The sequence below is a fragment of the Chelonoidis abingdonii genome, chromosome 10 (genome assembly GCF_003597395.2).
Source record: "Chelonoidis abingdonii isolate Lonesome George chromosome 10, CheloAbing_2.0, whole genome shotgun sequence".
Classification (NCBI taxonomy): Eukaryota; Metazoa; Chordata; order Testudines; family Testudinidae; genus Chelonoidis; species Chelonoidis abingdonii.
In genome coordinates this window covers 70,469,971-70,494,695 of record NC_133778.1, presented here as the reverse complement: position 1 = coordinate 70,494,695, position 24,725 = coordinate 70,469,971, and the positions used below count along the sequence as shown (strand labels likewise).

Genomic DNA, 24,725 nt, shown 5'->3' with positions numbered 1-24,725 from the left:
CACGGAATGTTACATAGTTCTGCAGGTTATATATACACAACCCACCACACGCTGGTGTGGACAGACTTTTTTCCTAATATATATAATTTACAAAATATAGAATTTGGTATATCTGTTAGATCTCCATGTTTTCAATATTACAAAATAAAAAATACAAAAACAAGAAAGTTGGCGGGGGGGTTCCCCCGAAAGTGTCTGTCTCTTGTTTTCATCTAGTCTTTCATGTGTAAACTGATATATATATATACCAAAGAAGAGCACAGAAGACTTTCATTTAATAAATATGTTTGCAGAGCCATGTTTCCTCATCTTGATCTTAGGTGTACCAATCCTATTCAGAAGAGTAGGCTGTTAGCCATGTAAGAGAAAGGGGACAGTTTTATAGGGCAAGCTGTCTTTTTCAACCTAAAAACATTACTGATGCTGTTCTGAAAGGCCTTTTGTGTAGAACAGTGGGGGTCACTTTTAATTTTGAAAGCCTATCAAACAGCTAATAAAAGAATAGGGGTACACTTGAAAGAGCTGACCGTATGGAACAGAAATATTATAGGAGTGCAAATCCTTTCCTAAATAATGCTTTGTAGTGAATCATACATTCCTTCAACCCAGTAAAATTTTGTGTAGCTTCAATAAATATTTAAATATCTTTATGTCCTGTGCAGCAGCTTCATTTTCAAAGCCCAAATTCATTTCTTTTATCTGGGAATTCCACAGAGATGCATCTTTGGTCGATTTAGCACTCCACTGGGAATTACTCCACAGTGTTTTCTTTCTTCTGCACTGCATGGCATGTGGCTAAAGTTCGTTTGCTTGTCAGAACCATGCTCTAAAGTTGTTTGCATGAAGAAATGCAACTGCGCTGTACTTTTGGGTCCACAGCTAAACAGCAATTCTTCTCCGTGCAAATGCCATTTTTAAAGTTGTGCCATGGTTGCTGCTAACTGATCGGCGGCCCTTCGTTTAGGAAGTAGGTGGTCATTTCTCCTTTACCTTTTACCTTAACCACCCCTCGACATTCCAGCTGATAGCCGTTGGCTGCTAAAACCTGGTACATGTCTGTGGTCACCTGTAGAGAGACAATAGATTAGAAGCGATAGCAGAACCAGTAAACTTGCTCGCCCCCACCTCTACACCATTTCTCTTCAGCCACGTAATCCACACATGCAATTAATTTTGGGTGTAATATTTTGTTTTGTTAAAATTCTGTTACTCGTATCAACCAGTTTATAGGAAGGTGGCCAGCACAAGTTACGGAACTGCTACAAGCTGCAAACAATGATTTTCAAGGTCATATTGGGGACATCAGCTGCTCTCCAGCTGAAGGTCATGATGCTAGGGTTGGGGAGGAAAGAAATTACTAGCAATTCCACTTCATGGAGCCAGTATTCTGCTGAAGTTGATTTGCTTGGGGGTGGCAGGCTACAAGGGAAATATGAATAAGGTAAGTCACAGTTATAAGCTTGCTTCTAGAACCCAGGTGAAGTGCTGGGTCATGGTCCCAGAAAGGGGGGGAAGGAAATACCCCATTTCATGTCTCCAGTACCTGCTTACATTAAGGGCGTGGGGCGCAGTCACAATATGAAAAAGGTAAGTCATAGTCAAAGTTAAGATTCTGTCACAGGTATTTTTAGTAAAAGTAATCAACAAAAATCCCTAGGCTTGCAGCTGCTCCTGTGGCAGGTGCTGACCATTGTCGCTCCAGCCCTGGGGGACTGACCCAACCCCAACTGCTGCTCTGACCGGCCTGGGGCTGGCCAGCTGTTTGGAGGCACCGGGACTGACTGCTGGTCAGCTGTTCAGGCAGCCCCTATCCTGGCTGCTGCTCCAGTGGGCTCAGAGCCAGCTGCTGCCAGTTGTTCCAGGGGCCACTGCTTCAGGGCTGGCTGCCAGCCAACTGTTCTGGGAGCAGCTGCTTCTGCTCCATAGCCCTGTCCCAGAAGAACTCATGGAGGTCCCCAAAAAAATCACAGAATCAGTGACCTCTGTGACAAATTCGTAGCCTTAGTCATAGTACTAAGCTACTGCATCTAGAACCCAAGTGAAATGCTTGGCTGTATTCCTGTGGAAGTAGGGTGCTGTTAGGGAAGTAGGTTAGAAATCCATTTAAATTGTGGACCCTATGAAGTAAGCCCTTAAATAGGTTAGATGGATAACACATGACTCATGTCATTTCTCAGAAAGCTGCAAACAATCAAACTGGAAACACACTTGGTGATCAAATTGGGTGAAAAGACGACAAGGATTGTTCGGGCACTATCCTGTTTCATGCCGTGGCTTAAGGCAGCTGCCATTCAAATATAACCATTTACTACATAGACAAACATTTTCAAGGGGAAAGGGGCCAAATTTTCAAAGATATTTAGTTGCCTAAAGAAGCAGTTTGGGCACCAAACTCATTGGGAATTAGACCTCTAGCCTGCTTAGGCTCTTTTGAAAATCCCACTAGACACTTAGCTACCTCTGAAAAGCTAGCCCCAAATCCTTTCAGTTTAGGGCCTATCACCTGACATTTGTGCACAGAAGAGCTGATCCAATCATCCTCTTGCAACAGTCCACTGATCTTCCATTGCCTGATAGAGCCGGAAATCTACCTGCACTCATTGTGTTAACTATCAGTGTGGGCAAAGAGTCTGATAATTTCCTGAACTCTCCTTTTTTCCTTGACTGTCGTGTTGTATATATGGCATACCCGTGTATTTACTAGCTCACAATGCAGCTCATTAAAATATGGTCACTTTGAAAAAACAGCTCTGACAAAGTCCTGTTAAGATCTGGTCTACTACAGACTCTGCTCAATTTTTCCTTACAGCATTTTCTCATGCTCTGTTCTCTGGCTTTAAATGTTTCCACTTCTACCTTCATAGGGCTGGAAAGTCACTAGTCTAGAGAGAAAACTGCTCATGGATATTCTTAGGTAGAAAAGTTTTAATAAATAGTCGTCCAGTTAACTCTCAGTTTAACTGGAAAAAAGCACAAAAATCTTCACTTGGATTTTGCATCATTTACTCTTATTACTTTTATACCTCTGCAGTATGGTACTGAGGAATGATGATACACAACAGTGGCTTCAACTCTTTAGAGAAAACAGAACTGTATGTGCCATGTGACAATGGAAATGAATTGCTGGAAAGGTCACTCTCTTTGAACACTGAACACGGACCTTGATTAGAATAAGAAAGATTGCATTAACCTTAAAACTACTCTTTCTCTCCGCTTCTCTAGGGAAATGTCCTCACCCCCTGCCTGTCTGAAATCCTTCTACAGTTCTGAAGAAAGAGTGTATATATGTGTCTTCACAGAATACAGGGCATCATTGTGACAGAGAAAATTAAGGACATTATAGTTTGTGGAAAATGCTGCTTACAACAGATAACAGTATTCACAGAAACAAATTTGTGAGGCAAGTCCTAGTAAACCAAAATAACTCTAAGATTCTCCTTGTTCTTTAGCAGTGAGGTTGTGTGGCAACAGAAATATAGCCATATCCTACTTCATTGGATGCCATCTTTTCCAATAGGTGTTAACATATTATCTAGTTGCATGGGGCTCAACAATAAAGAATTTGCCTCCTAATATCACTTCCCCCAGTGCTTTAACGTTAACCTTCACAACATCCCTACAGCATACTAACCCCCAACAGAAAGACAGAGAAATGAATGAATTGTCTCAAGACCACAGGATTCAGGATCAGAACTTAGGATTCCAGGCTCCCAATACTGTGCTAGTTCACCTCTCTCACCCTACTGTCTAAACGTTTGGCATAAAGTGATGAAATGAGATACATGATATGTTTTATGTTAATTAAAACTCACCTGAATTCTGTCAGGAACACCTGTACTGTCCATTCGACTGGCTACGTTGACTGTGTTTCCCCAGATGTCATATTGAGGTTTGCGTGCGCCTATCACCCCAGCTACCACAGGACCAATATTTAACCCTAGGAACAGAAAAGAAATCCCAGTGCTTCAGGTCCATCACTTAGGAGTCATGTGAGCAGGCTGTTCATCAGGCACATATATGAATGTTCCTGGGCTAGGCATTTCCCTTTCTAAATCCAGAAATAATCCATAAAACCTTCCAGCTGTGCAATAATGTTTTTTAAAGCTGTGGGAAGACTGGGAGACGTATAAGCCACAGGGAAGAACGGGGTCTTCTACGTGATGATACAGAGTCCTGATGATGTCCCCAGCCTAAATATCACGTTTCTTCTCATGACTTCTCCTATTTTTTAATGGAAATTTAATGTCCAAGTCAGGTGATAAAATGACAGGCCTTGAGACTGAAATCTGTGTCTATATAGCAGGTGTATCAGGGGCAGCAACAATGAAAGATTCCCAGTATTGCCCAGATGCCAGCATGCCTCAACCTTTACACAGAAAGAGCCTCTGTGACTATTCAATCTTTGGCCTTGCTGCTGCCAATGTTACTTCCCTATTAGTGCCAATTCTAGTGGTGCTTTTCATAATGTGGACACTTGTCCTCAAAGAACTGGACAGACACCATTTTATATGGACCAAAGAAAAGCATCATAACTAGTTTTCTGTCATCACAGGCTGGATTCATTGGAACCAGCGAACTTGCAGGTTTTAAATATAAATTAAGCTGCACTTTTAACTCTAGATGAAGTGGCCAGGTTGGAATGAACATCAGTAAAAATTAATTCTGTAACCTCCAAATACTTTACCTATTTTCATCTGGAAGTTGTTGAACGAATGCTCATTAATGTACTTCATTTGGTCCATTAACCTCATGGCAAAGTCAGCCAGAGCTTTGATGTGTGATTTTCCCACCTTGTCATAAGTAGAGTCATTGAGGCCTGAAGCAGCCATGTATGTACTGCCAATGGTTTTGATCTTCTCCAGCTGACGGAATTGGTCCTCACTTATTATCTGTTTCACAGAAAGAGAGCAAAGTTACTGAATAAGACTTGATGCAAACGAATAGATGCTGTTCAATTCATCCTTACAGCAATCCAGTTTGGCACGGCACATCCACTATGAAAAATTGTATCAAGTGTGTCCATGACTCAGAGAGGATGTGGTCAGAGTCCATGGAGCTCCAGCCAGGTAACAATATGCAATACAGAAGTTCTACGACTTAAGCAAGAATTCCATTCCGAAACACCTTGCATAAGTTGAATTCTGCATAAGTCAGGAACGTATTTCCAAAAATTATTGGGGGGGGGGGAAGCTTACGGAAATTTTTCCGTAAGTTGGGTTTGCATAACTCAGGGAGCGTCTGTGCCCAACAGAAGGGAAATTATTTGGTGCTGTAGAAGAGGGTACGGAAAAGAAAGTGACTATAAACTAAAACAGGTTAAAGACTGAGAATGTGTGTGATGACGACTGGACTTGTCCCATTGCTGGCTGACTTCCTTCTCATGAGGGAAGGGTTGAACTGATTCTGTTTGCTCTGTCAGTAGAACTCTAGCAAGATTAAAAGTCTGGATAGCGTCTCACTCACTTCATCAAAGTCTGCAATAATTTCGTTGAGGAGCCTCAGACATTCCACCCCTTCGTTGTTTGCCTCTAACTCCACGTAGAACTCTGAAAAGTTGCTGATGGAGGCAAACATCACAGCCACGCACTCACAGGACTGGTAATACAGCTCATCGTTTCGCCGCTCTTGTGCCAGGAAATGGGCTGCCACATCCTTGGGCAAGATGTTGTGGAGGAGGCGTCTATTGTAGGCCTGTAGCTCCTCCATCTCCTCTTTCTCTTCAGTGGCCTAGTTGAGAAAAGATAAAGAGAGAGTCGTGCTGGCCATTCTAGTTACTACTTGGGAGGAGAGAGAACTGCAAATGAGCTCACAGAACCAAAGAGCAGAACATTAATACACTTTAGAAACATGGTCATACTTGGTGTAAACATTTGCTCTGTTTTTGAGGCTGCTCAGCTCCCACAAGGAGATCATTTCAATAGGGCCAGAGTGGAATCAGCACCTCACAGGATTGTACCCTTTGTCCTAGGGCAATCCAGACCTTGAAAATCTTTAAAGACAAGCTGTCCTGCCCCTTCGGTAGTTATTTACAGCCGCACAAAGGTCAGTGTAAAATTCTATCACTGGTATACGGGAGGGGAGAAGGACGGGGGTGGGGAGGAATGCCAGAACGGTGGGGTGTGGGGAGGGGGCAGGAGATGCTGGAGCTGTATGGCTGAGAGGCCTGTGCAAGGAGATGGAAGTGGAGGAAGCTCAGGGATGTTTACACGGGGTACCAGGAGTGGGTGTGCAGGGAGGGATAGCAGAAGGAGGCCTGTTCTGGGGAGGCCAGAGGGGGAGTAGTAGGGGTGGGTGTGTGTGAAACCAAGTTGTTTGGTTTGCTCCAAAGCCTGTCTCCATCTTATTGCATACAGATCCAAAACATTAACAGTACTGAACTGTGTGGGTTTCCTCCTAACCATCTGCACAGTGCCTCAAGAGTACATTGCCAGGATATCTCCTTCCAAGTCTGACTGCAGAAGTGATATTGCAATGTAATCCCCCTCACAAAAGCTCATTACTCAACTAAACAAAAGGAAACTCAGTTTGCATGAGGTGTGCCAATACATATGATGCTCATGAAATGTAATTACAATTGAGCTTACACAAAATCAAGCTAGTCTATAGCTCTGGTCTGGTCTACATTCAGCGAACCTGTTAACAATTACTGTATTATAAGAGAGATCTTCACCACAGGAGTGCAATGCCCAGCCCACCCTGTGCTGGCCAGCCAGATTCTGGAATACATGACCTTCAGGTCAGTCTGCAAAGTCTACCTGCTTTCCCAGGTATTTTCAGAAGAGGAGGAGTATGTTTGAATGGATGGGAGATTGGGTTGAAAGAGTTTGCAGGTTGAGGAGGGGTGTTAGTTTCTGGATATCGGCCCAGCATAAATGGATTTTTGGAGTATTATTTAGATGAAATGGAAGCTGTTGGATGGATGTACTTTCATAAGACGAGGCGGATACAATAAAATAAGAGTATAAGCTCACTATATGACTCAGACTTCACAGATAATCTTTCTGAGTTCTCCTTGTAGACCTAATTAGTACCAGCTTTGCAGTCATTGAACACTGATTTCACTGGAGATGCTCCTGTGAGAACGGCATCAGACCTGTATATATTGTGCCTCTTCCATCATGACCATCCGGTAATTGCTTTCTTCCCTCCCCATTCCCTTGAAAAATTACAAAAGGAAAGAAGGAAAGAAGGAAATCTGTACAGGTAGCAAGTGTGAATCATGTGGCTAATACACAATAACCACAGAACTGCCCTGCTCACAGCAACACCAAACAGCTGTCCCAGGTACATGTGTGCTTTCACTCCTCTAGAAACCAGGACTTCAGCGATGGCCTCCTGACACTATGAACCTGATTTATACAAATAAGGCCACTTCTGGAATGTGATATTTCCAGGTCTGACATGAAACACAAGAACATTGAATCTACAAGGGCCAACTGGGTCTGCTTTCCTGCATGGAAAACGCTTTGATCCATCTGGAGAAGCAACATGATCGAAGGACTGAGCACAGGATGGGAATCCTGAATACTAAACTCGGCTCTGTTCTGAATCGTGGAGCAGCCATGGGCACGTCCCCTCACCTCTCTTTTGTTTCTTCATTTGTAAACTTGAGGTAATAATATTTACCTACCTCCCAAGGGAGCACTAATTAGTTAATGCTTGTACAGAGGTTTGAAGCTATATGTGGCACTATGTAAATATCCTATTATTATTAGTGTGATATCTTGCTATGTGAATTTTAATCCATTTAGTCTGGTAGCAGGAGTCCACTATTTGACTGAAAAAGGGAAAAAACTATAAAGCATCTAGCCAGCTCCAATGCTTTATGTGACAGCAAAGTTGAAAACTCCACTGTGAATTCTTCAAACATTCATTCATCTTGTACCCTGATGGATTTACCTTGGTTATTATCCTGACTGGCTCAGCTGTGTTACTAGGGATTGTAAAATTGTCCTGCCTTTTAAAAAAAATTAAACCATAAAACATTCATAGGCTCTAAATATGTTAATATACCCAAACTCCGACAACCATACCTCTGAAAGCTGCAAACTAAAGTCTACCCAACTTAGTTTCTGCTTATATTTCAGAGGTGGTTTCTGTGTTTGTTTACATAGAGATCAAGGGCTAAAAGAAGCATAGGTGTCTGATAACTTTTGAAAGCTGTACAGACTCTTTCTGCTGCCTGCCTCTGATTTCAGAATTCAGCAGCATGGTTAAAGAAAACAAACGGTGCCTTGCTACGTGACCTTTGGCAAGTGGCCTAACCTGCCTGTGCCTCAGTTTAGCCAGCTGTAAAACGGGGATAAGGCTTATCTCAATAAAGTATCGTAGCATCCCTGTAGATAAGTACATCAAATGCTTTAAGACCCTTGAATGAAAGATGCTACAGAAGAGAAGAGCATTATTGGTCTATTGGATTGAAGGCAATGTCCAGCTCGAATTCATGGGGATTTGATCACACTGTCCATCACTGTAACGCAATAGTTTTGCATTATGAAACACAAGCTCAGTGCATTAATCAAACACATACAGCACCCACCCACCTGCAGTTTCCAAAGGAAGTCGAGCCTTGCTGTAGATTCCACCTGCTGGGCATGCAGATATAATGCCAGGACAAAAACAGTTATGATGATAGGGGTCACAATCTTCAGTGCCACTCTCGACGCTTTTGGGGAGCTAGAGTCAAGAAGAAGACAGAAGTCTGTGAATATTCTTGGCCCTCTGCTCCTGACCAGGAAGAACAGAAGCTGTAACTGTAAGCAACATTTCTCTCTTGAGGGCACAGTTGTGCAACCTAATGTTTGTTTTGCAAGAACAGTGGAGGGAATGTTCCTGACTTGCCATTTGAACAATACTTGTGGTCGCTTGCAACCTTTGCAGTTGATAACTGATTTCAAATATGACATCTGAAACTGGAGATTAGATTTAACTTCTTAAAGGGACATCATCAATATAAAAGTCATCTCTACAAAGCCACTAACAGAACACTATACTCCGTAAAACTGAAATAACTTTAAAAATCTGGTTTACTTAGCACCATTTATGCTTTTTTCCTTCCCCAATTAAGCTTGGACAGTGAAACTAGCCTGCTCAGTTTCAATTCTGTGTGGTTATATCTAATCAATCTCGCTGGCTCTTTCATTTACAATTATTAAAAAGTTACACTTCATGGAAATTTTAAAATACCTCCCATCCCCCCCCCCCAATCCCCTTTTGAATTTAAAATTATGAAATTAAAATAAAACCTTCAATCTTTTTTAAAAAACAAAATCTACAATCTGGATCAGTAGCTAACTGGCATCATCCCTTTCAGAATACACTCCAAGAACAGGCATACATGCCTGGTCAACATTCAGCACCTTTAAAGTATCTATACGTCATTGTGCCAGCTCATAGAAGCAATGATGAGAACTAGTGGCAGTCTTCCGATCTGTGACTCAAACATGCTGCTACTATATTTTTGTGAACATTTTAAAAGGCAATTTTTGGCATGAAATGTGAAAAGAAAGAAACTCACCATGTTGATGTTGCATTAGAGAACTCACTGGAAAAAAAAATCAGACATATTTAAGATGACTTTTTTGGTTTGATCTCTTCAGGAGTAACACACAAGTCTTTTTGACATCACTGAGTAATCTCTTTACAGTACTGCAGTTTTAAAACAGGGTGGCGCTACAATCCTTTTAAACAGTATGTCATTACTGGTCAGTAGTTAAACTGAAAGGTGCAGAATGATGCTATTACATTAACTTCCCCTGAAGTGAGAGTGTGAATTAAACATACATCATGTATAAAGATCACTGGGAAAGTTAATTTTCAGAAGGCCGTCCTGGATTTAAAATCCAATGGAAGGCGCTTGGCAAAAGCCTGTGCATGTTTCAGGACAATTTGTTGCACTAAATCCAGCAGAACAACTTGCTTTAAAGCTGAGGGATTTGGAAAAAGATGTTCTGAACTACCAGATCCATCTTCCCAATTCATGAATTCTTTAATATTAAAAAGAAGCTTATAATAATGGTAATTTACTTAATTGTTATTATTGCAAATGTCAGTGTGTTGTAACAGGAATCATCAATTTGCGCTGTAGCTACCATGTCGTGGCAGGAGCTAATTGGGCCTGATCTTCCACCCACTGAAGCTAGAGGCAACCTTCTGTTGACATCACTGGTTCAGGAATAAGCACACTTGTCATACACATTCATTGCATCTAATTTTCAAATAGATTTTGAATACTTCGGGCAGGAATGCCTGAGATTGCTACACATGAGATGTTGTATGGTATGATATCTCTGGAGCATCTAAAAGCACATTAGCACTGCCCACCCCATCCTGCAAGGCATTCAGTTACCAACGTGGAACCATGTTATAACATTAGTGCAAGCGTCCTCACTATACACATGAACATTAGCAGGAGCAGGGACTTCTTTTAAGTAAACCAGTGGTTCTCAACCTGTGGCCCACAGGCCACCTGCACCCAATCAGCACACAGCTGTGGCCCATGTGACATCTTCAAGCCCATACACAGGTAGTATATGTATATATATATATATATATATATTGTGTGGATGTAGCTCACATAACACAGACAGAGCTGCATATGCGCCCCCCCCCCCATGGTAAATAGGTTGAGAAACACTGAAGTAAACTTTAAGGGCCACTTTAGACACCAGTTTGCATTACTAATACTGTGCTGGGTAGGCTGCAAAAGACATCAGTTTACCAGAGTTGCTGGAGAGGGCAGAGAGTATGCTCCTCTTACAAAGAAGGGGTGGCAAGGCACTTTTCTGTGAGTTGCTGGCTGGCAAGTTCCTGTCTGATTGTTTGTTTCATGTTGCTGGGGCTAGGCTGTAGTATGAATTGAGTGTTCAGTGTCTAGCACCCAATATAGGTATCTCTTCTTTTTTTAACTCTTTACACAAAAATAAATCAATGATTAGTATTATGGTGCCACAGGTGTGCTTGGTGCTTTACAGGCAAATCAGATGACATAACCTTACCCTGAGACCTTACAATATCCCTGAATACTTTGTGCTAAATTAGTCTGCAATTTGTGTTATACTGAGACTAAAGCTATGTCTACACTTAAACCACTGCAGCAGCACAGTTGCCAGCGCTTCAGTGTAGACACTCGCTACAACAACAGATGTTCTCCCATTGCTGTAATTAATCCACCTCCCTGAGAGGCAGTGGCTAGGTTGACAGAAGAATTCTTCCTACCAGGGATTAGATCAGCTAATATATCGCTCAGGGGGTGTGACATAGCTGGTTCAATGTAACTTTTAAGTGTAGACATGAATTAAGAATATTTGACTTCTCGCTCTAGAATTAGAGAGAGAATCCACCAAAACCCAAGAAGCATAGTGAAAAAAACATTCAGTTCCCTAATCTTATTTCTTACAGAAGATTTTCTGCTGTATTGAGACCAGGGGTCCCTCTCATTTTGATTCATAAGTATGTCTTTATCTTGCACGTTATTCATATCAAACTTCTTAGCCACTCACTCTGCTACACAAGCAATAAACAGGGTCCAGGCTGTATGTATCAGTGTACACAGTTCAGGAGCTTTGGAGACTGCTACCCTTGGCTGTGAATCATAGTGAAACGGTGATTTTATAATAAAGTCCTAGTGAACAAAAAAAGCCTGCTGCCGCAAACTATGTCTTTCTATTAATAGGCTGAGGGAGACTCGTGTTTTGTGTTTTACAGCGTTTGCACCGATTGGAACAGCAGAAAAATGTACTATTCCACCAGGTGAGTGTAGTTCCCATCTAAGGGCAGTGGCTATATAGGGGGGTAGATTCTCTCTTGTGGCGAGGATCTACCTGGCACAGGATAGGTGTAGTGAGAGACGGAAGAGGCCATCGGGGTGCTCGTTGTATGACTCCCAGTGAGAGTAGCTCTTCAGCTGCTCTAATTCACAACACAGGCATAAGGTGACTTAGGAACCTCACACTAACAGGCCTGGCATAGCAAAGCAGGACGAGTTACATGGGATTGTGGGGGAGATGACCACACGGGGAGATTTCCTTACCTGAGCTTGAGACTTCAGGAATGTCCTCTGACAAAAGATTCAGCCAGGAGGCATGTATTAGATGGGTGCAACATATACATGCAAGTGCTTGGTCAGCCTGACGGCTGGGGTGCTCAGGAACACCGGCATTCAATAAGTATTGAAAGATTCGGCCAAGTTCGCTCAGTCATTACTGTTAGATTGTAACAATGTCACACAGAAACCCATTGGTGCCTGCTGGCCAAGGGCTCACTGCTCTGTGTCAACAACTGCTAATAGGCCTGACAAACTCACTACACCTAATACGCTGCTTTTGCGGTAATTACTCCCACATAGTGTCTTGTTAGGCATCAAATGAAAGCTGGTGTCATGCTGCGCATTAATATCAATGTGAAATGTATGTACTGATGATATTTAAAAAGTTATGTACAAAAAATATAGCCTGAGCCTCTGTATCAAAGGTCTAAGTCACCAGCAGGGACAGGTTCTCTCTCAGCACAGGGGTGTTTGTATGGCCAGCTAATTTACATGTAAATAAAGCCTTGTATAGTTTCACAACGGTCCTCCCATCACTGGTTAGAACTGAATGCTAATAAAGAACAGAAACATATGAAGTCATCATGAATTCAAGAGGACCCAGACAAAAAACAGGCTTTGTCTCCACTTAAACCACTCCATTAGTGCATCAGTGTAGATGGGTTCTCTCATCGCTGTAGTTAATCCACCTCCCCAAGAGGCAAGTAGCTAAGTCGACAGAAGAATCTGTCTGTCAACATGTCTACACCGGAGGCTTGGTTGGTGGTACAGCTTTATCTCCCAGGGGGTGTCGATTTTTCACAGCCCTGAGAGATATAGCTACGCCTATGTACGTTTTCAATGTAGACCAGTCCCTAGAGGGTTTTACTGACTCGGGACAAAATCACTGACTTTGGGGGAACATAAGGGGAAGGCAAAAGCACACATCTTGGTCCATCATGGAGGGCGCACAAAGGATGGGGCTTTTGTACCCATAAACAGTGGATCCAGCCACGTGGATTGATGATGCTGGGAGAAAAGTTTAGGTGAGCTTTAGACAAGGATTTTAGCCGTTAAAGTTAAGTTTAGACTCCAAGAAGCGGGTTATACTTTTTAATTTCATATGTAACCATTCCTGTTTCCATTAACCTTACTCAGCATCTCTTAAATCCTAATCTTTGATAATAAACGTATGATTGTTTCACTATATCTCCATGCTATGGTGCTATAAAGGACCTGATCCTAAGCTGCGGACCTGATCAGTGAAGCTGTGTGAATACTGTTCCCTTGGGAATAGTTATTGTGCGTATCCAGTGACATGGGCTGGACACTACCAGGGGACACTTCAGAAGAGGAGCTCAGGGACTGAAATACACCAAGTGTTAACCTGCAAGGCAAAGTAAGGGGTGGCAGAGCCCTGAGGAGACTCTGAGTGGTCAAGAGACTGAGAATGTCAGGGAGATGACACCCAGTTTAGCACCAGCAAGTCTCTCTCTGGCTGAGGAAGGGGGATAATCAGGTGACTCACAATCCCGGACACATTGAGAAACCATCACAAACAAATCTGGGAAAACGGGGGAAGTTCCAGAGGAATGGAAAAAAGCTTGTGTGCTACTATTTAAAACAAGTAAGTGGGATCACCTGATACCTAGACTGCTTAGTCTGACATCAATCTCAAGCAAAATCATGGAAAGGCTAATAGGGGATGCACTTGGTAAAGAATTAAAAGATAGTAGTTTAATTAAAGGCAGTCGACATGATTTGATGGAACATAAGCCATGTCAAACAAACTTGATGCTGTTCTTTGATGTGATTACAACGTTTGGGTTATAAAGGTGATTTTTGACATAACACTCTGATAAAAGAGTAAGAACTACACCAAACCAATGTAATCCATATTAGATGGATTAAAAACTGGTTAACTGACAGATCCAAAAAAGTAATTGTAAATGGGGAAGCATTATCCACAGGCAAACAAGTCATAGGACTGGAAGAGACTTCCTGGGTCATGGAGTCCGGTCCCCTGCTAGCATAGAAAACACCATCAAGTAATCCTGTTAATAAACGTATCAAACTCCATCTTAAAACTAGTTTGGTTGTTTGCCTCCACTACTCCTATTGGAAGAAGGAGGGGCTGTTTCTAGTGGACTTTCACAGGGACTGTTCTTGGCCCCATGCTATTTAATAGTTTTTAGCAACAATCTGACGAAAACATTAAGTCACTGCTAGTGAAGTATTCGGATAACACTAACATTTTTGGATGGTAATTAATCATGGGAACAAGTAGGTAATACAGACCAAGCAGGATCACTTGATAAGATGCACTTCTTTGGGCAACATGCATAGGAGCAGCCCTAGGCATTTTGCCAACCAAACAATTTCAGCGACCCCCTCGCCCCGACCCAAAGTGGCAGAGAAAACAAAAAAAATGGCCAGCCAATCAGTGGAGGAGGGGACAAAAAAGTCAAGTGCCCCTGAAAGTTGGTGCCCAGGACAACTGCCCTGCTCAGCCAGTTCTAGAACCAGCTCTGAATATGCATTTTAAACAGAGCAAAATGTGAGGTCATACATCTAAGAACAAAGAACATTGTTCACATTTACACGATGGGGGACTGAATCCTGGTATGCAGGGACTCTGAGAAGGACTGAGGGGTTATGGCATATAATCAGCTAAACATGAGCTTCCAGTGCAGTGCTGTAGCTAGTCAGCAAATGCAATGCTTGCATGACTAAACAGAGGAATATCAAGTGGGCGTACGGAGGTGGTATTACCTTCTGCGTACAGCATTAGTGAGACCATTACTGGAATACTGCATCTAGTTCTGGTGTCCATACTTCAAAAAATATGTTGATAAATGGAAAGAGTTCTGCAAAGAGCTACAAGTACAGTTCAAAATCTTATAATGAAAGGCTGAAGAAGCTTAATCTAGTTTATCCAAGAGGAGGTTAAGAGATAACTTGATCATGTCTACAAGTACCTACATGGGGAAGAGATTTCTGATAGTAGATGGATCTTTAGTGTAGAGAAAAAGGCACAGCAAAATCCAATGGGTGGAAGCTGAAGCTAGACAAATCCAGAATAAACCTAAAATGAAAATTTCAAAATTGAGGGGAATCACCCACTGGTGCAACTTACCCAGGAACATGATGTACACTCCATCTCAAGCCTGGATGTCGTTCTAAAATATATGCTTATAGCTCATAGCTTTGGGCTTGATGCAGAAATTACCAGGTGAAGTTTTCTGGCCTATGTCATGTAGGAGGTCAGACTGGATGATCATAACGATGCCCTTTGGCCTTAAAAGCTATGACTCTATGAAGTTAATTTTATTTCCTGCATGGCAGATGAGTCTTACATAACACTAGCTTTGCTCTTCTAGTTTTAATTCAAGTGTCATGATACTGGTGTGTCATTGTAGTCATGTCTAGTAATGCCCAGTCCATTACTATCAGTCTTCAATTGCTTGCATGGTGGGAGGGTTTGTACAAAGTGATATCTGCATAGTTCCTAATTAGTGAATGTACTCTAAAGCCTGCAGATTAGACAGTAATTATATAACTACAACGGGAGTCCAATTAAAGTATCATGAAGCAGTGTTTTTTATGTCAGCTGGACATGGTGGTACATCTCTAGATTGTGTATTGTACACTGACTACCCATCTCCCATAAGACACAAATGGCTTGCTATGCTTTGGGGTGTTAGCTGCTAATGGAGCTTTTCGTGGAAACAAAAATCATTTAATGAGAATACAGCAGCATAGAAATTTCTTTCTGGGAAAAACTGCTGATTTCTCCACCTTATTACTCACATTTTGATTGCGGAGTGATGTAAATTACACTTTCAAGTGCTGTAATCTTGCAGAACGCTAGGTTCACCAAGAATGTGATGCCTTTTTGGGGTATAAAATGCTTTTTTTTCTCCTAATTATGTTTTCATGTTATTTCTTCAAACAGGCAAAGCTATTTAGGGATACATTTTCTCCTAAAAGAAGGAAAAAACAACCCCAAAAGAGATTAATTGCACCAAAACTGCTGACAATGAACATGGCAAAGAAGCGATAGGAGTGCCACTTGGCTGCCTACATGATTTTGTTTGCTTATGCTAACAAACTATTTGCAATGACTTCACTGAAAATTTAAAGGAGAACCCATAAAATCATAAAAGCAGCAAAGAATCCTTTGGCACCTTATAGACTAACAGACATTTTGGAGCATGAGCTTTTGTGAGTGAATATCTACTTCGTCAGATGCATGTAGTGGAAAGTTCCAGGGGCAAGTATATATATATATGCAAGCAAGCTAGAGATAACGAGGTTAGTTCAATCAAGGAGCATGAGACCCTGTTCTAAGCAGTTGAGGTGTGAAAACAAGGGAGGAGAACTGGTTCTGTAGTTTCTGGCAAGCCATTCACAGTCTTTTTTAATCTTGAAGCTGAATGGTTCAAATTTGCAGCTGAACTGAAGCTCAGCAGTTTCCTTGAAGTTCTGGTCCTGAAGTTTTTTTTGCTGCAGGATGGCACTTACGTCTGGCCATAGTGTGGCAGGGAGGTTGAAGTGCTTCTCCTACAGGTTTTTGTATATTCCCATTCCAATATCTGATTTGTTGTCCATTTATGCCTTTTCCGTAAGACGTCAGTTTGGCCGATGTACCATAGCAGAGGGGCATTGCTGGCATATGATGGTGTATAATTACATTGTGGACCGTGCAGGTGAAATGACCGCTTGATTGGGGTGGCTGATCTGGTTAGGGTGTGGATTAGTGCAGCTGGTGTAGATATGTGGGCAGAGTTGGCTATGAGGTTTGTTGCATGGATTGGTCCTGAGGTAACGAGTTTTAGGGTGCGGTGTGCAGTTGCGGGTGAGAATATGTTTCAGGTTGGCAGGTTGCCTGTGGGCCAAGGACTGGCTGCCACCCAAGGCCTGTGAAGTTGTGGATCATTGTCCAAGGATGGGTTGTAGATCCGATGATGCGTTGGAGGGGTTTTAGCTGGGGACTGTATGGATGGCAGTGGAGTCCTGATTGTTTCTTTCTTGAGTTTGTCTGCATGAAGGCTTCGGTACAGTCTGGCTCTGTTGCTTCTGTTTCCTTATTTCCTCGTCGGGTATTGTAGTTTTTGAGAAATGCTTGGTGGAGATTTTGTAGGTGTTGGTCTCTGTCTGAGGGGTTAAGAGCAGTGCGGCTTGTACCTCAGCCTGCTTGGCTGTAGAACATGGATCATGTTTGATGTGCCCGAATGGAAGCGGAGGCATGAAGGTAGGCAATATGGTTTGGTAGGTTTTCGGTAAGGGTGGTGTTAATGTGACCACCACTTAATTGCACGTGGTGTCTAGGAAGTGACCCCCGTGTAGATTGGTTCCAGCGAGGTTGATGGTGGGGCGTGGAAGCTGTTGAAATTGTGGTGACTTTTTCCAGATCTCCTTCCCATGGGTCCAGATGATCGAGATGTCATCATGTAGTGTAGGTAGAAAAGGGACGTGAGTGGACGAGAGCTGAGAAGCATGTCCAGGTTGGCCTAAAATATTGGCGTATTGTGCGGGCCAATGCGGGTGCCCATAGCGGTGCCACTCGAATCTGGAGATATATATTGTCATCAATTTGAAATAAGTTGTTGTGAGGATAAAGGCACAGAGCTCCGCAGGGCAGTTGTGCTTGTGGATCATCAGGGTACTGTTCCATGCCCGCTGTATTGTATTCGAAGAGAGAAACTCCTGAGCTTCAGTTCATCTGCACATTTGACACCATCAGCTCAAGATAAACACAGAGTATGAAGGCTAGCCACTACAAAACAGTTTCTCCTCCTTGCATTTTCACACCTCAACTGCTAGAACAGGTCTCATCTCCTGATTGAACTAACCTCGTTATTCTAGCTTCTGCATATATATACTTGCCCCTGGAAATTTCCACTACATGCATCTGACGAAGTGGGTATTCACCCACGAAAGCTCATGCTCCAAAACATCTATTAGTCTATAAGGTGCCATAGGATTCTTTGCTGCTTTTACAGATCCAGACTAACAGGGCTACCCCTCTGATACTTGACACCATAAAATCATAAATTATTATTGGACATATAATAATACTAATAAAAGTGGTTTTGAGTGTTATGAGAATTGTGCATGCCCAGCTCGAAAGAACCAATGGACCTCAGAAAAGACATGAAACCATCCATGTGAGGTAGTTGTCTCCATCTCAAATGTGGTGAAATTAGGATAGATGAACATGTAAGAAAACAATGGCATATGTGGTGGGCAACTCAGCAGGAGAGAGAGAGAGAGAGAGAGAGTGTGTGTGTGTGTGTGCGCGCATGCGTGCGCCCACCCCTCTCTCTCCTCTTAACATCTTGAGATACCATGATCAGTGGAAGGAAGTTTGTTCAGCAGCATTAGTACAAGCTTCCCTCACACTGTGCTTCAAAGCCCTGACCTGGAGTGTCCAATGCACCTGGATATATAAAGGGATAGCTTTCATTCCCACTTAGTCCTTGGCCTATTTGCAGAGATTGAGAGTTAATGTCACTGTTGGTGTTGGCTTTTGAGATGTGGACATTAGGAACAGGGCAGAGAGCACCAGCCAGACATCAGCTGATAGCAATTTTGACTCCCTACTAACCTGGGCTGAATTTGAAGCAACAACCTAGAGGTGAAACCCAGCACCCCAGTATTTCATTACCAAGGGCTTGCCTAGTGGAATAGTTAGTGCATGGTAGGCTGGGGTGTAACTCTACCTTGGACGAGCATGCTAAGCAGTAATGGTCCATGTGTACTCTTGTGCCCCACACTAGAAGTTCCCTAGTGACCTATTCTCATTCCAGAGCTGGGTATCTCTAAGACCACTGAAACTCCTAGTGCGTGGTACCAATGTTCACATGGACAGTTGTATGCAGCACAGTAATGCAAAGTAGCTTTACAGCCTAGCCTGTGGTGCGCTGTTTGATGAGCCCCAACTCTCTGAGCCATTCAGACTCTGTTCGTATTTTTATTTTTGAAGTAGCCATTTCTGTCTTGATAGTGTTGAAGAGTCTTATGCTAGCAATCAGAACAGCTAACAGACTCCATTTTAAGAAAAAAAAATCCACACTCATTCCAATTACGTTTTGCCAGTAATATTTGATCATTACCGAGAACCTGACAACCAGGTTTAATCTTCAGGAGAAGATTTCTAAGATTTAGAGGCCTGTGAGATGGCATGGAGGATAGGAGCAGTGAGGGAACCTTAATTTGTTGTGATTTACATGTCGGTACTACAGTTCCAGAATTTATACACTGAAGACTCAGAAATCCTGTCTTCCTAGTGATATGGAAGCATCACTGGGAGTCAACATGATGGAAGACATTTTGAAAATGAAATCCACTTACAAACTGTTGGCTGCAACCAGAAGATCTGCATTGTCAAAGAGGTTCACCCCCGGCACCTCCACAATGAGAACATATATGAATTCGATGATCAACATTAGGATCAGTTTCCCAATGCAGCTGATCTGAAGGAACACAGAGCAGGCCAGGAGACTCAGTAAGACACTGTAGGTAAAATACTGTGTAAAGACAAAAAAAGAAAACAGGAGAGAGATAACTCGGTAGGACAAAGCAAACCAAAACTAAGAGACATAACAAACCATATAGAGGAAGTAGTAACCCTACCCCTGAGCTAAATGAACACTTAGACTGAAGGCCAAGGTGTGTGTGTATCCAGGAGGTAGTAGAAAGCACCATCACAATATTACAGTAAAATGCCTAATATTCTAAGGCCAGATTCTGCCCTTGTCTATTATACCCACTGCCCCTGACGCTACGGTATTTACCCTGCACAGCCCTCTACATGCTCAAGCAGTGCTTTCCACATCTGCATTGCTGTTTTTAGCAGCATAGTGTCCCACTGCTTCTCTGCTGCTAGAGCCTTTCCCCAGTGCAGGGAAAGGCTCCAGCTGCAGGGAAAGATTCCTGCAGTACCAGTGGGGAGCTGCTGGAGCCTTCCCCTGCCATCTCCCTTTCTGCTGCAGCCTTTCACTGCCATGTGTAGCTCCATACTGCAGTTACAAGTGGACACAGTCTGCTTTCACTGTGGCTCGGAGTGCAGGTACCCTCTATGCCACCATACATTTAGACAAGGCATAACACAGATTCTGAAATGTTGCAAATTACAGTAGTGAGTGTGGTATAATGCTCCCACCTCCCCATAGATTAGACAATGGCAAAATTCCCATTGACTTTAATGGTATCAGAATTACACTCCAACTGCTCCAATGGGAGATGAGTGCACTCAGCACATCTTGGGGGCTCAGTAACACCCTGAACAATTGGGCCCTAAAGGATCAGCCAGAAAACTGAAAAGGTTCCCATAAACCTCAAAGATCCAGACAGCACAACCGCCTGTACCATAGTTTTTTCCTTTTCAGTTCCTACAGAATTTTTTTTTATGGCTGTGACCTAAACGCTCACAGAAGTATCTTGAACAACTGCCCAAAAGGAACAGATTTAGGGCGCAGTAAAGTACAACGGCATGAAAAAGATTTATATCTTTTGCTGTAGCAAAATAAAAATCAATAGTTCAAAGCAGATTGCTTCAGTGCTACAAATCTTGGACCATTATAACTTTTCTGCTTCCAGTCACGGCCCATATCAGATACTCCAGAGAAACTCAGAATGTACCCAGGCCAAAGTTTTCAAACTAGGTGCCTTCAGTTAGGCTCTTAAATGCATATTTAGGCACCTACATTATTCTTCCGAGGTGATGAGTACCAAAAAGTTCTATTGAAGTCACTGGCAGCCACTGAAGCATGTTGGTAAACTATGTCATGAATGCATGTGATCATATCTCCCTCTAGTGGTTGGATCCAGTGACTACAAAAGCCTACTACCACTAACTCAAAGCTAAAGGCGTTTTTCTGGCGAAGGTCTCCAGTTCATTCCTTCCAACAACAGCATGCATATGTAATAGCTGTGGTTTGTTACACCGAGCACCTGCAGGTCCCACTGACTTCAACAAGTGCTGTGAGTGCACAGCACCTCTGAAAATCAGAACACCTGTTTAGATGCCTTAAAATGGATTTAGGTGCCTAACTTGAAACTTCCATGTTTGAGAATGTTGACCCTTGTCAATTCTGTAATGATGGCTGCGAAGGGAAATTTGTGTCATGGCTCCTGTAGTGAACAGTTTTCACCCCATATCATGAGATTTAGTTACTTTTATGCACGCATGAGTAAATACAGAACTGAGCCCCTTTTAAAATCCAGCTCTACAATCAATTCTTTAAAGCAATACCTCTGGGAAGTTGCAATTGGGCAGGGAACTGCCACAGAATCCCTGCCAGATGCCCAGGCTGTATTTGAAAGACAAGTTGCTGATAAGGCCTATGTCCACCTGGTCGGGAGTGACGTTATACTCTGTAGCCACACAGCTGACAAGATCCACAGTGCTGCACATGAACTGGAGAAAATAAAGATTGTGACAAAAAACAAAGGCACAGGTAAGAAGAAAAACCAACAACCAATCCACTTTAAAAATTCTCTTGAAAACGATAGAATTAAACATTGGGTGACACAAGATATATATTCAATGCCCCAGTTTCCACAATAAGTTTGCTTATCTGTGCAAATCACTGTTATACTTGGTAGCAACTAATGTATTGACAAAGGGGATATGCTGATAACTTCTCATAGCTAGCAATCTATCACTCAGCCCACTGCAGCAGGGGTCATCTACAGCAAAAGTTATTGGAACCAAGACAAAACCCACTGTTGCAGATTTGCTACAAAATGCTGAGAAACCAGCAGAGTACTGGTACTACAGAGTACTAAGTACTACTTCATGACAAGTCTGATTAAGCAATGAGTTTGCATCAGCCTTGGTAATGTTGTCATAAAATGGTTAGCAATGGCAACGGCCAGATGCTCCAGGCTGTTGAGTAGAATGCCCATGAATAAGGGTCCAATTCTTAAAGGTGCTGAGCACGTTTAATCTACACCTGCTTCTTTATAGTTATATTATTGAGACCCAATCTTACAAGGTACTTAGCGTCTTGAAAGATTGGGCCCTAACACTGTTACCATAATAATACTTTGCATTTCCCTAGTGCCTTCTACCCAAGAAACTAAAACTGCTCTACAAACAATGTTTATCTCCATCTTACAGATACAGGTATAGAGCAGCTACCAGCCTGATTTAAGAGGTGCTGAGGATCTGCTATTTTCATGAAAATCAGTGAGATCTGTGGTAGATCAGCCCTTTTAAAAGTTAAGCCATAACTGATGTACAGGAAGACTATAGCAGTGCCAGCAATAGAGGCCAAACCCAACAGACTGCCCAGTGCCTTAATCACAGGATCATCCATTTTCTCTTAAAAATCCCCCAGATTTATGTAGCATACAGACTATTTAGTTTCATGTTTAAAATAAATTTAGCTCACAAGTTAAAAATTAAAAATAGGAGGCTATCAAGAACATTCAATCTTTCTCTCTGCATCTGAAATTAGCAGCAGCGTCTGGATGCAAAGAAATCCAAATGTTTCACTTAAAATGCAGCCTTTCCAATCTCTGTGAAGTGATTACAGTCAGTGTGAAATTCAACGTTGTGCAGAGGCCAGCACAAAGCCTAGGCAGCATGTAAGTCCCACTCAAAAGAGAGCTTTTGCGGGGCCTGAGTTACACACAGGCCTTTGCCTGGCCCGCTATATAGGGGTAAACTTCGCTCCTGGTTTATACAACTACCAAGAGAAATAGAACAGTCAGAAAAATTGATGTGCAACAAAAGCAAAACCAGAATCAGCAATATAGGCTGTTAGGAGGGCATTTAGATGACTCCCATTTCACTTTTGGGTGGAAAGGCTGCCCTCAGATATAGCAACAGCAAGATCTGACATTAATTCACATGACTGCAATGATCATGCGTGTGGCATGCATGCCCGAAAAGATCAATAATAAAACTACACAGAAAAGAAATGGATTAAAAACCATGTACCATGTTGACAAATGCTGACAGAAAAACCAGTATAATGGTGAAGACCCCAACTAAGGTGCTATTGGTCCTGGATTGAACAATCTTCCTTGCGAGAGTCTGGAGTGGAGCTGGGAAAAGCTGGACATGAAATAAAAAGTAAACAAAATACATAAGACATGGATATTTATAAATGTTGTAATGTTAAGAGCAACCTACATCCCTACATATAAATGGTAGTGCTTGTGCTGGATGGGGTCAAAGAAAGGTGACAAGGACTTGTCTTCTTGCATGTGTTTTTTGGGAGGCGGAGGCAGATGATAAAGTGACGGCAATACAGTCTGGCAGACTTGTCAAATCTAGCTGTTTCTTCTCAACGGAAACGATGTCTTCTGAGCCAAGATGACATGGCATGATGTGTATCCCATCATGGTGGGATGGAAAGTTAACCACAAGTCATCTTTAACTGCCAGGATCTAGAGGTCATGGATTGAAAAAAAGAGGGCTGCAAAATCTCTGGTGTATTCATCAATGCAATCATGGATTCATACCTCACTTTCCTTCAGGGAAATTAAGCTGTACCATTTGAAGGACACATTGCTAATAGCTTGCGACCTCATCATATTATCTATTCTATCCTCCCTGCCAGGCACTTGGTTATCAAACTCTCTTGTCGTGATTACGCTACTGGGCGTTCTCGGCCATCTAGATTAACCTTCTCCACAAGCACTCTCCTACTAACAGGGCATCTTTAGAACACTTGTCTCCCAGATGTCTCACTCCAGGGCCGGCTCTAGCAATTTCGGCGCCCCAAGCACAGCGGCATGCCATGGGGGGGCGCTCTGCCGCTCGCCGGTCCCATGACTTCGGTGGACCTGCCGCAGGCGTTTCTGCGCAGGGTCCGATGGTCCCGCGCTCCGGTGGAGCTGCCGCAGGCGTGTCTGCGGGAGGTCCACTGGAGCCGCAGGACCAGTGGACCGTCCGCAGAAACGCCTGTGGCAGGTCTACGGAAGCCGCGGGACCAGGAGACCCTCCGCAGAAACGCCAGCGGGAGGTCCACCGGAGCCGCCTGCCGCCCTCCCGGCAACTGGCAGAGCGCCCTTGTGCTGCCCCAAGCACGCGCTTGGTGCGCTGTGGCCTGGAGCCAGCCCTGTCTCACTCTATTCAGAGGGGAAATACAGTGAATGGTGATAATCTCTAGGAATCCAAGTGTAGGGTTCCCTGGTCACCCATCTTATTGAAAAGCAATACTGCAACAGGTCTTCTTTCCAGCATGAAGCATTATCTCAGCTATGGCAAGCTCCACCGTGGGTGGGATACTTTTTTGGGGGGGGGAGGGGGGAGGTGGTGGTTTTTTTAACCTTTCCCTTCTTTTATATCCCCCTTTTCTGATCCCATTCCCACCTTCATTTCTCTGCTCTATCATGGCACATACCATACAGCTACAGAGGAGCAAAGAGGATCCTCTAGAACTAGACATTAGCAGATGTCTGAAAACTATTCACATTCCCCACAGCGTGTGAGCATGACCTCTATGATACTCCCCAGCATTTTTGCTCAAGGGAAAGAAGGCTGCTGCTGCTGTTCCAGAATCCAGATCTCTCTCTGTTACTGCATTGTTGTACCAGCAAAGCCGCTAGACTAGAGGGTATTTTTAGAGACACTAGAAGCTAGTAGCACAATGACACCGCACCGCAATTTAACTATGACTAATGCTTCTATTAAAAGTCCTGCTTTTCCCTTTTACCCTTCATTCTTACATTCTCAGAG

At 42.9% G+C, this 24,725-nt stretch overlaps 1 protein-coding gene across 2 annotated transcripts in view; it reads right to left on the bottom strand.

Annotated features, from left to right (window-relative positions):
* ADCY5 (adenylate cyclase 5) overlaps positions 1 to 24,725 on the bottom strand; it is a 344,948-nt gene continuing 320,223 nt past the window's right edge. The window contains exons 14-22 of one of the 2 annotated variants that reach the window (XM_032797047.2): positions 22,980 to 23,096; positions 21,285 to 21,449; positions 19,382 to 19,557; positions 9,518 to 9,544; positions 8,544 to 8,676; positions 5,464 to 5,727; positions 4,685 to 4,889; positions 3,813 to 3,937; positions 1 to 1,066 (exon numbers count right to left, since the gene is read on the bottom strand). In XM_032797047.2, the coding sequence (XP_032652938.1) occupies positions 938 to 1,066; positions 3,813 to 3,937; positions 4,685 to 4,889; positions 5,464 to 5,727; positions 8,544 to 8,676; positions 9,518 to 9,544; positions 19,382 to 19,557; positions 21,285 to 21,449; positions 22,980 to 23,096 (1,341 nt within the window). In that variant the 3' untranslated portion in view covers positions 1 to 937. The remainder of the gene's footprint in view (positions 1,067 to 3,812; positions 3,938 to 4,684; positions 4,890 to 5,463; positions 5,728 to 8,543; positions 8,677 to 9,517; positions 9,545 to 19,381; positions 19,558 to 21,284; positions 21,450 to 22,979; positions 23,097 to 24,725) is intronic. The other variant, XM_032797048.2, reaches the window with a different exon arrangement.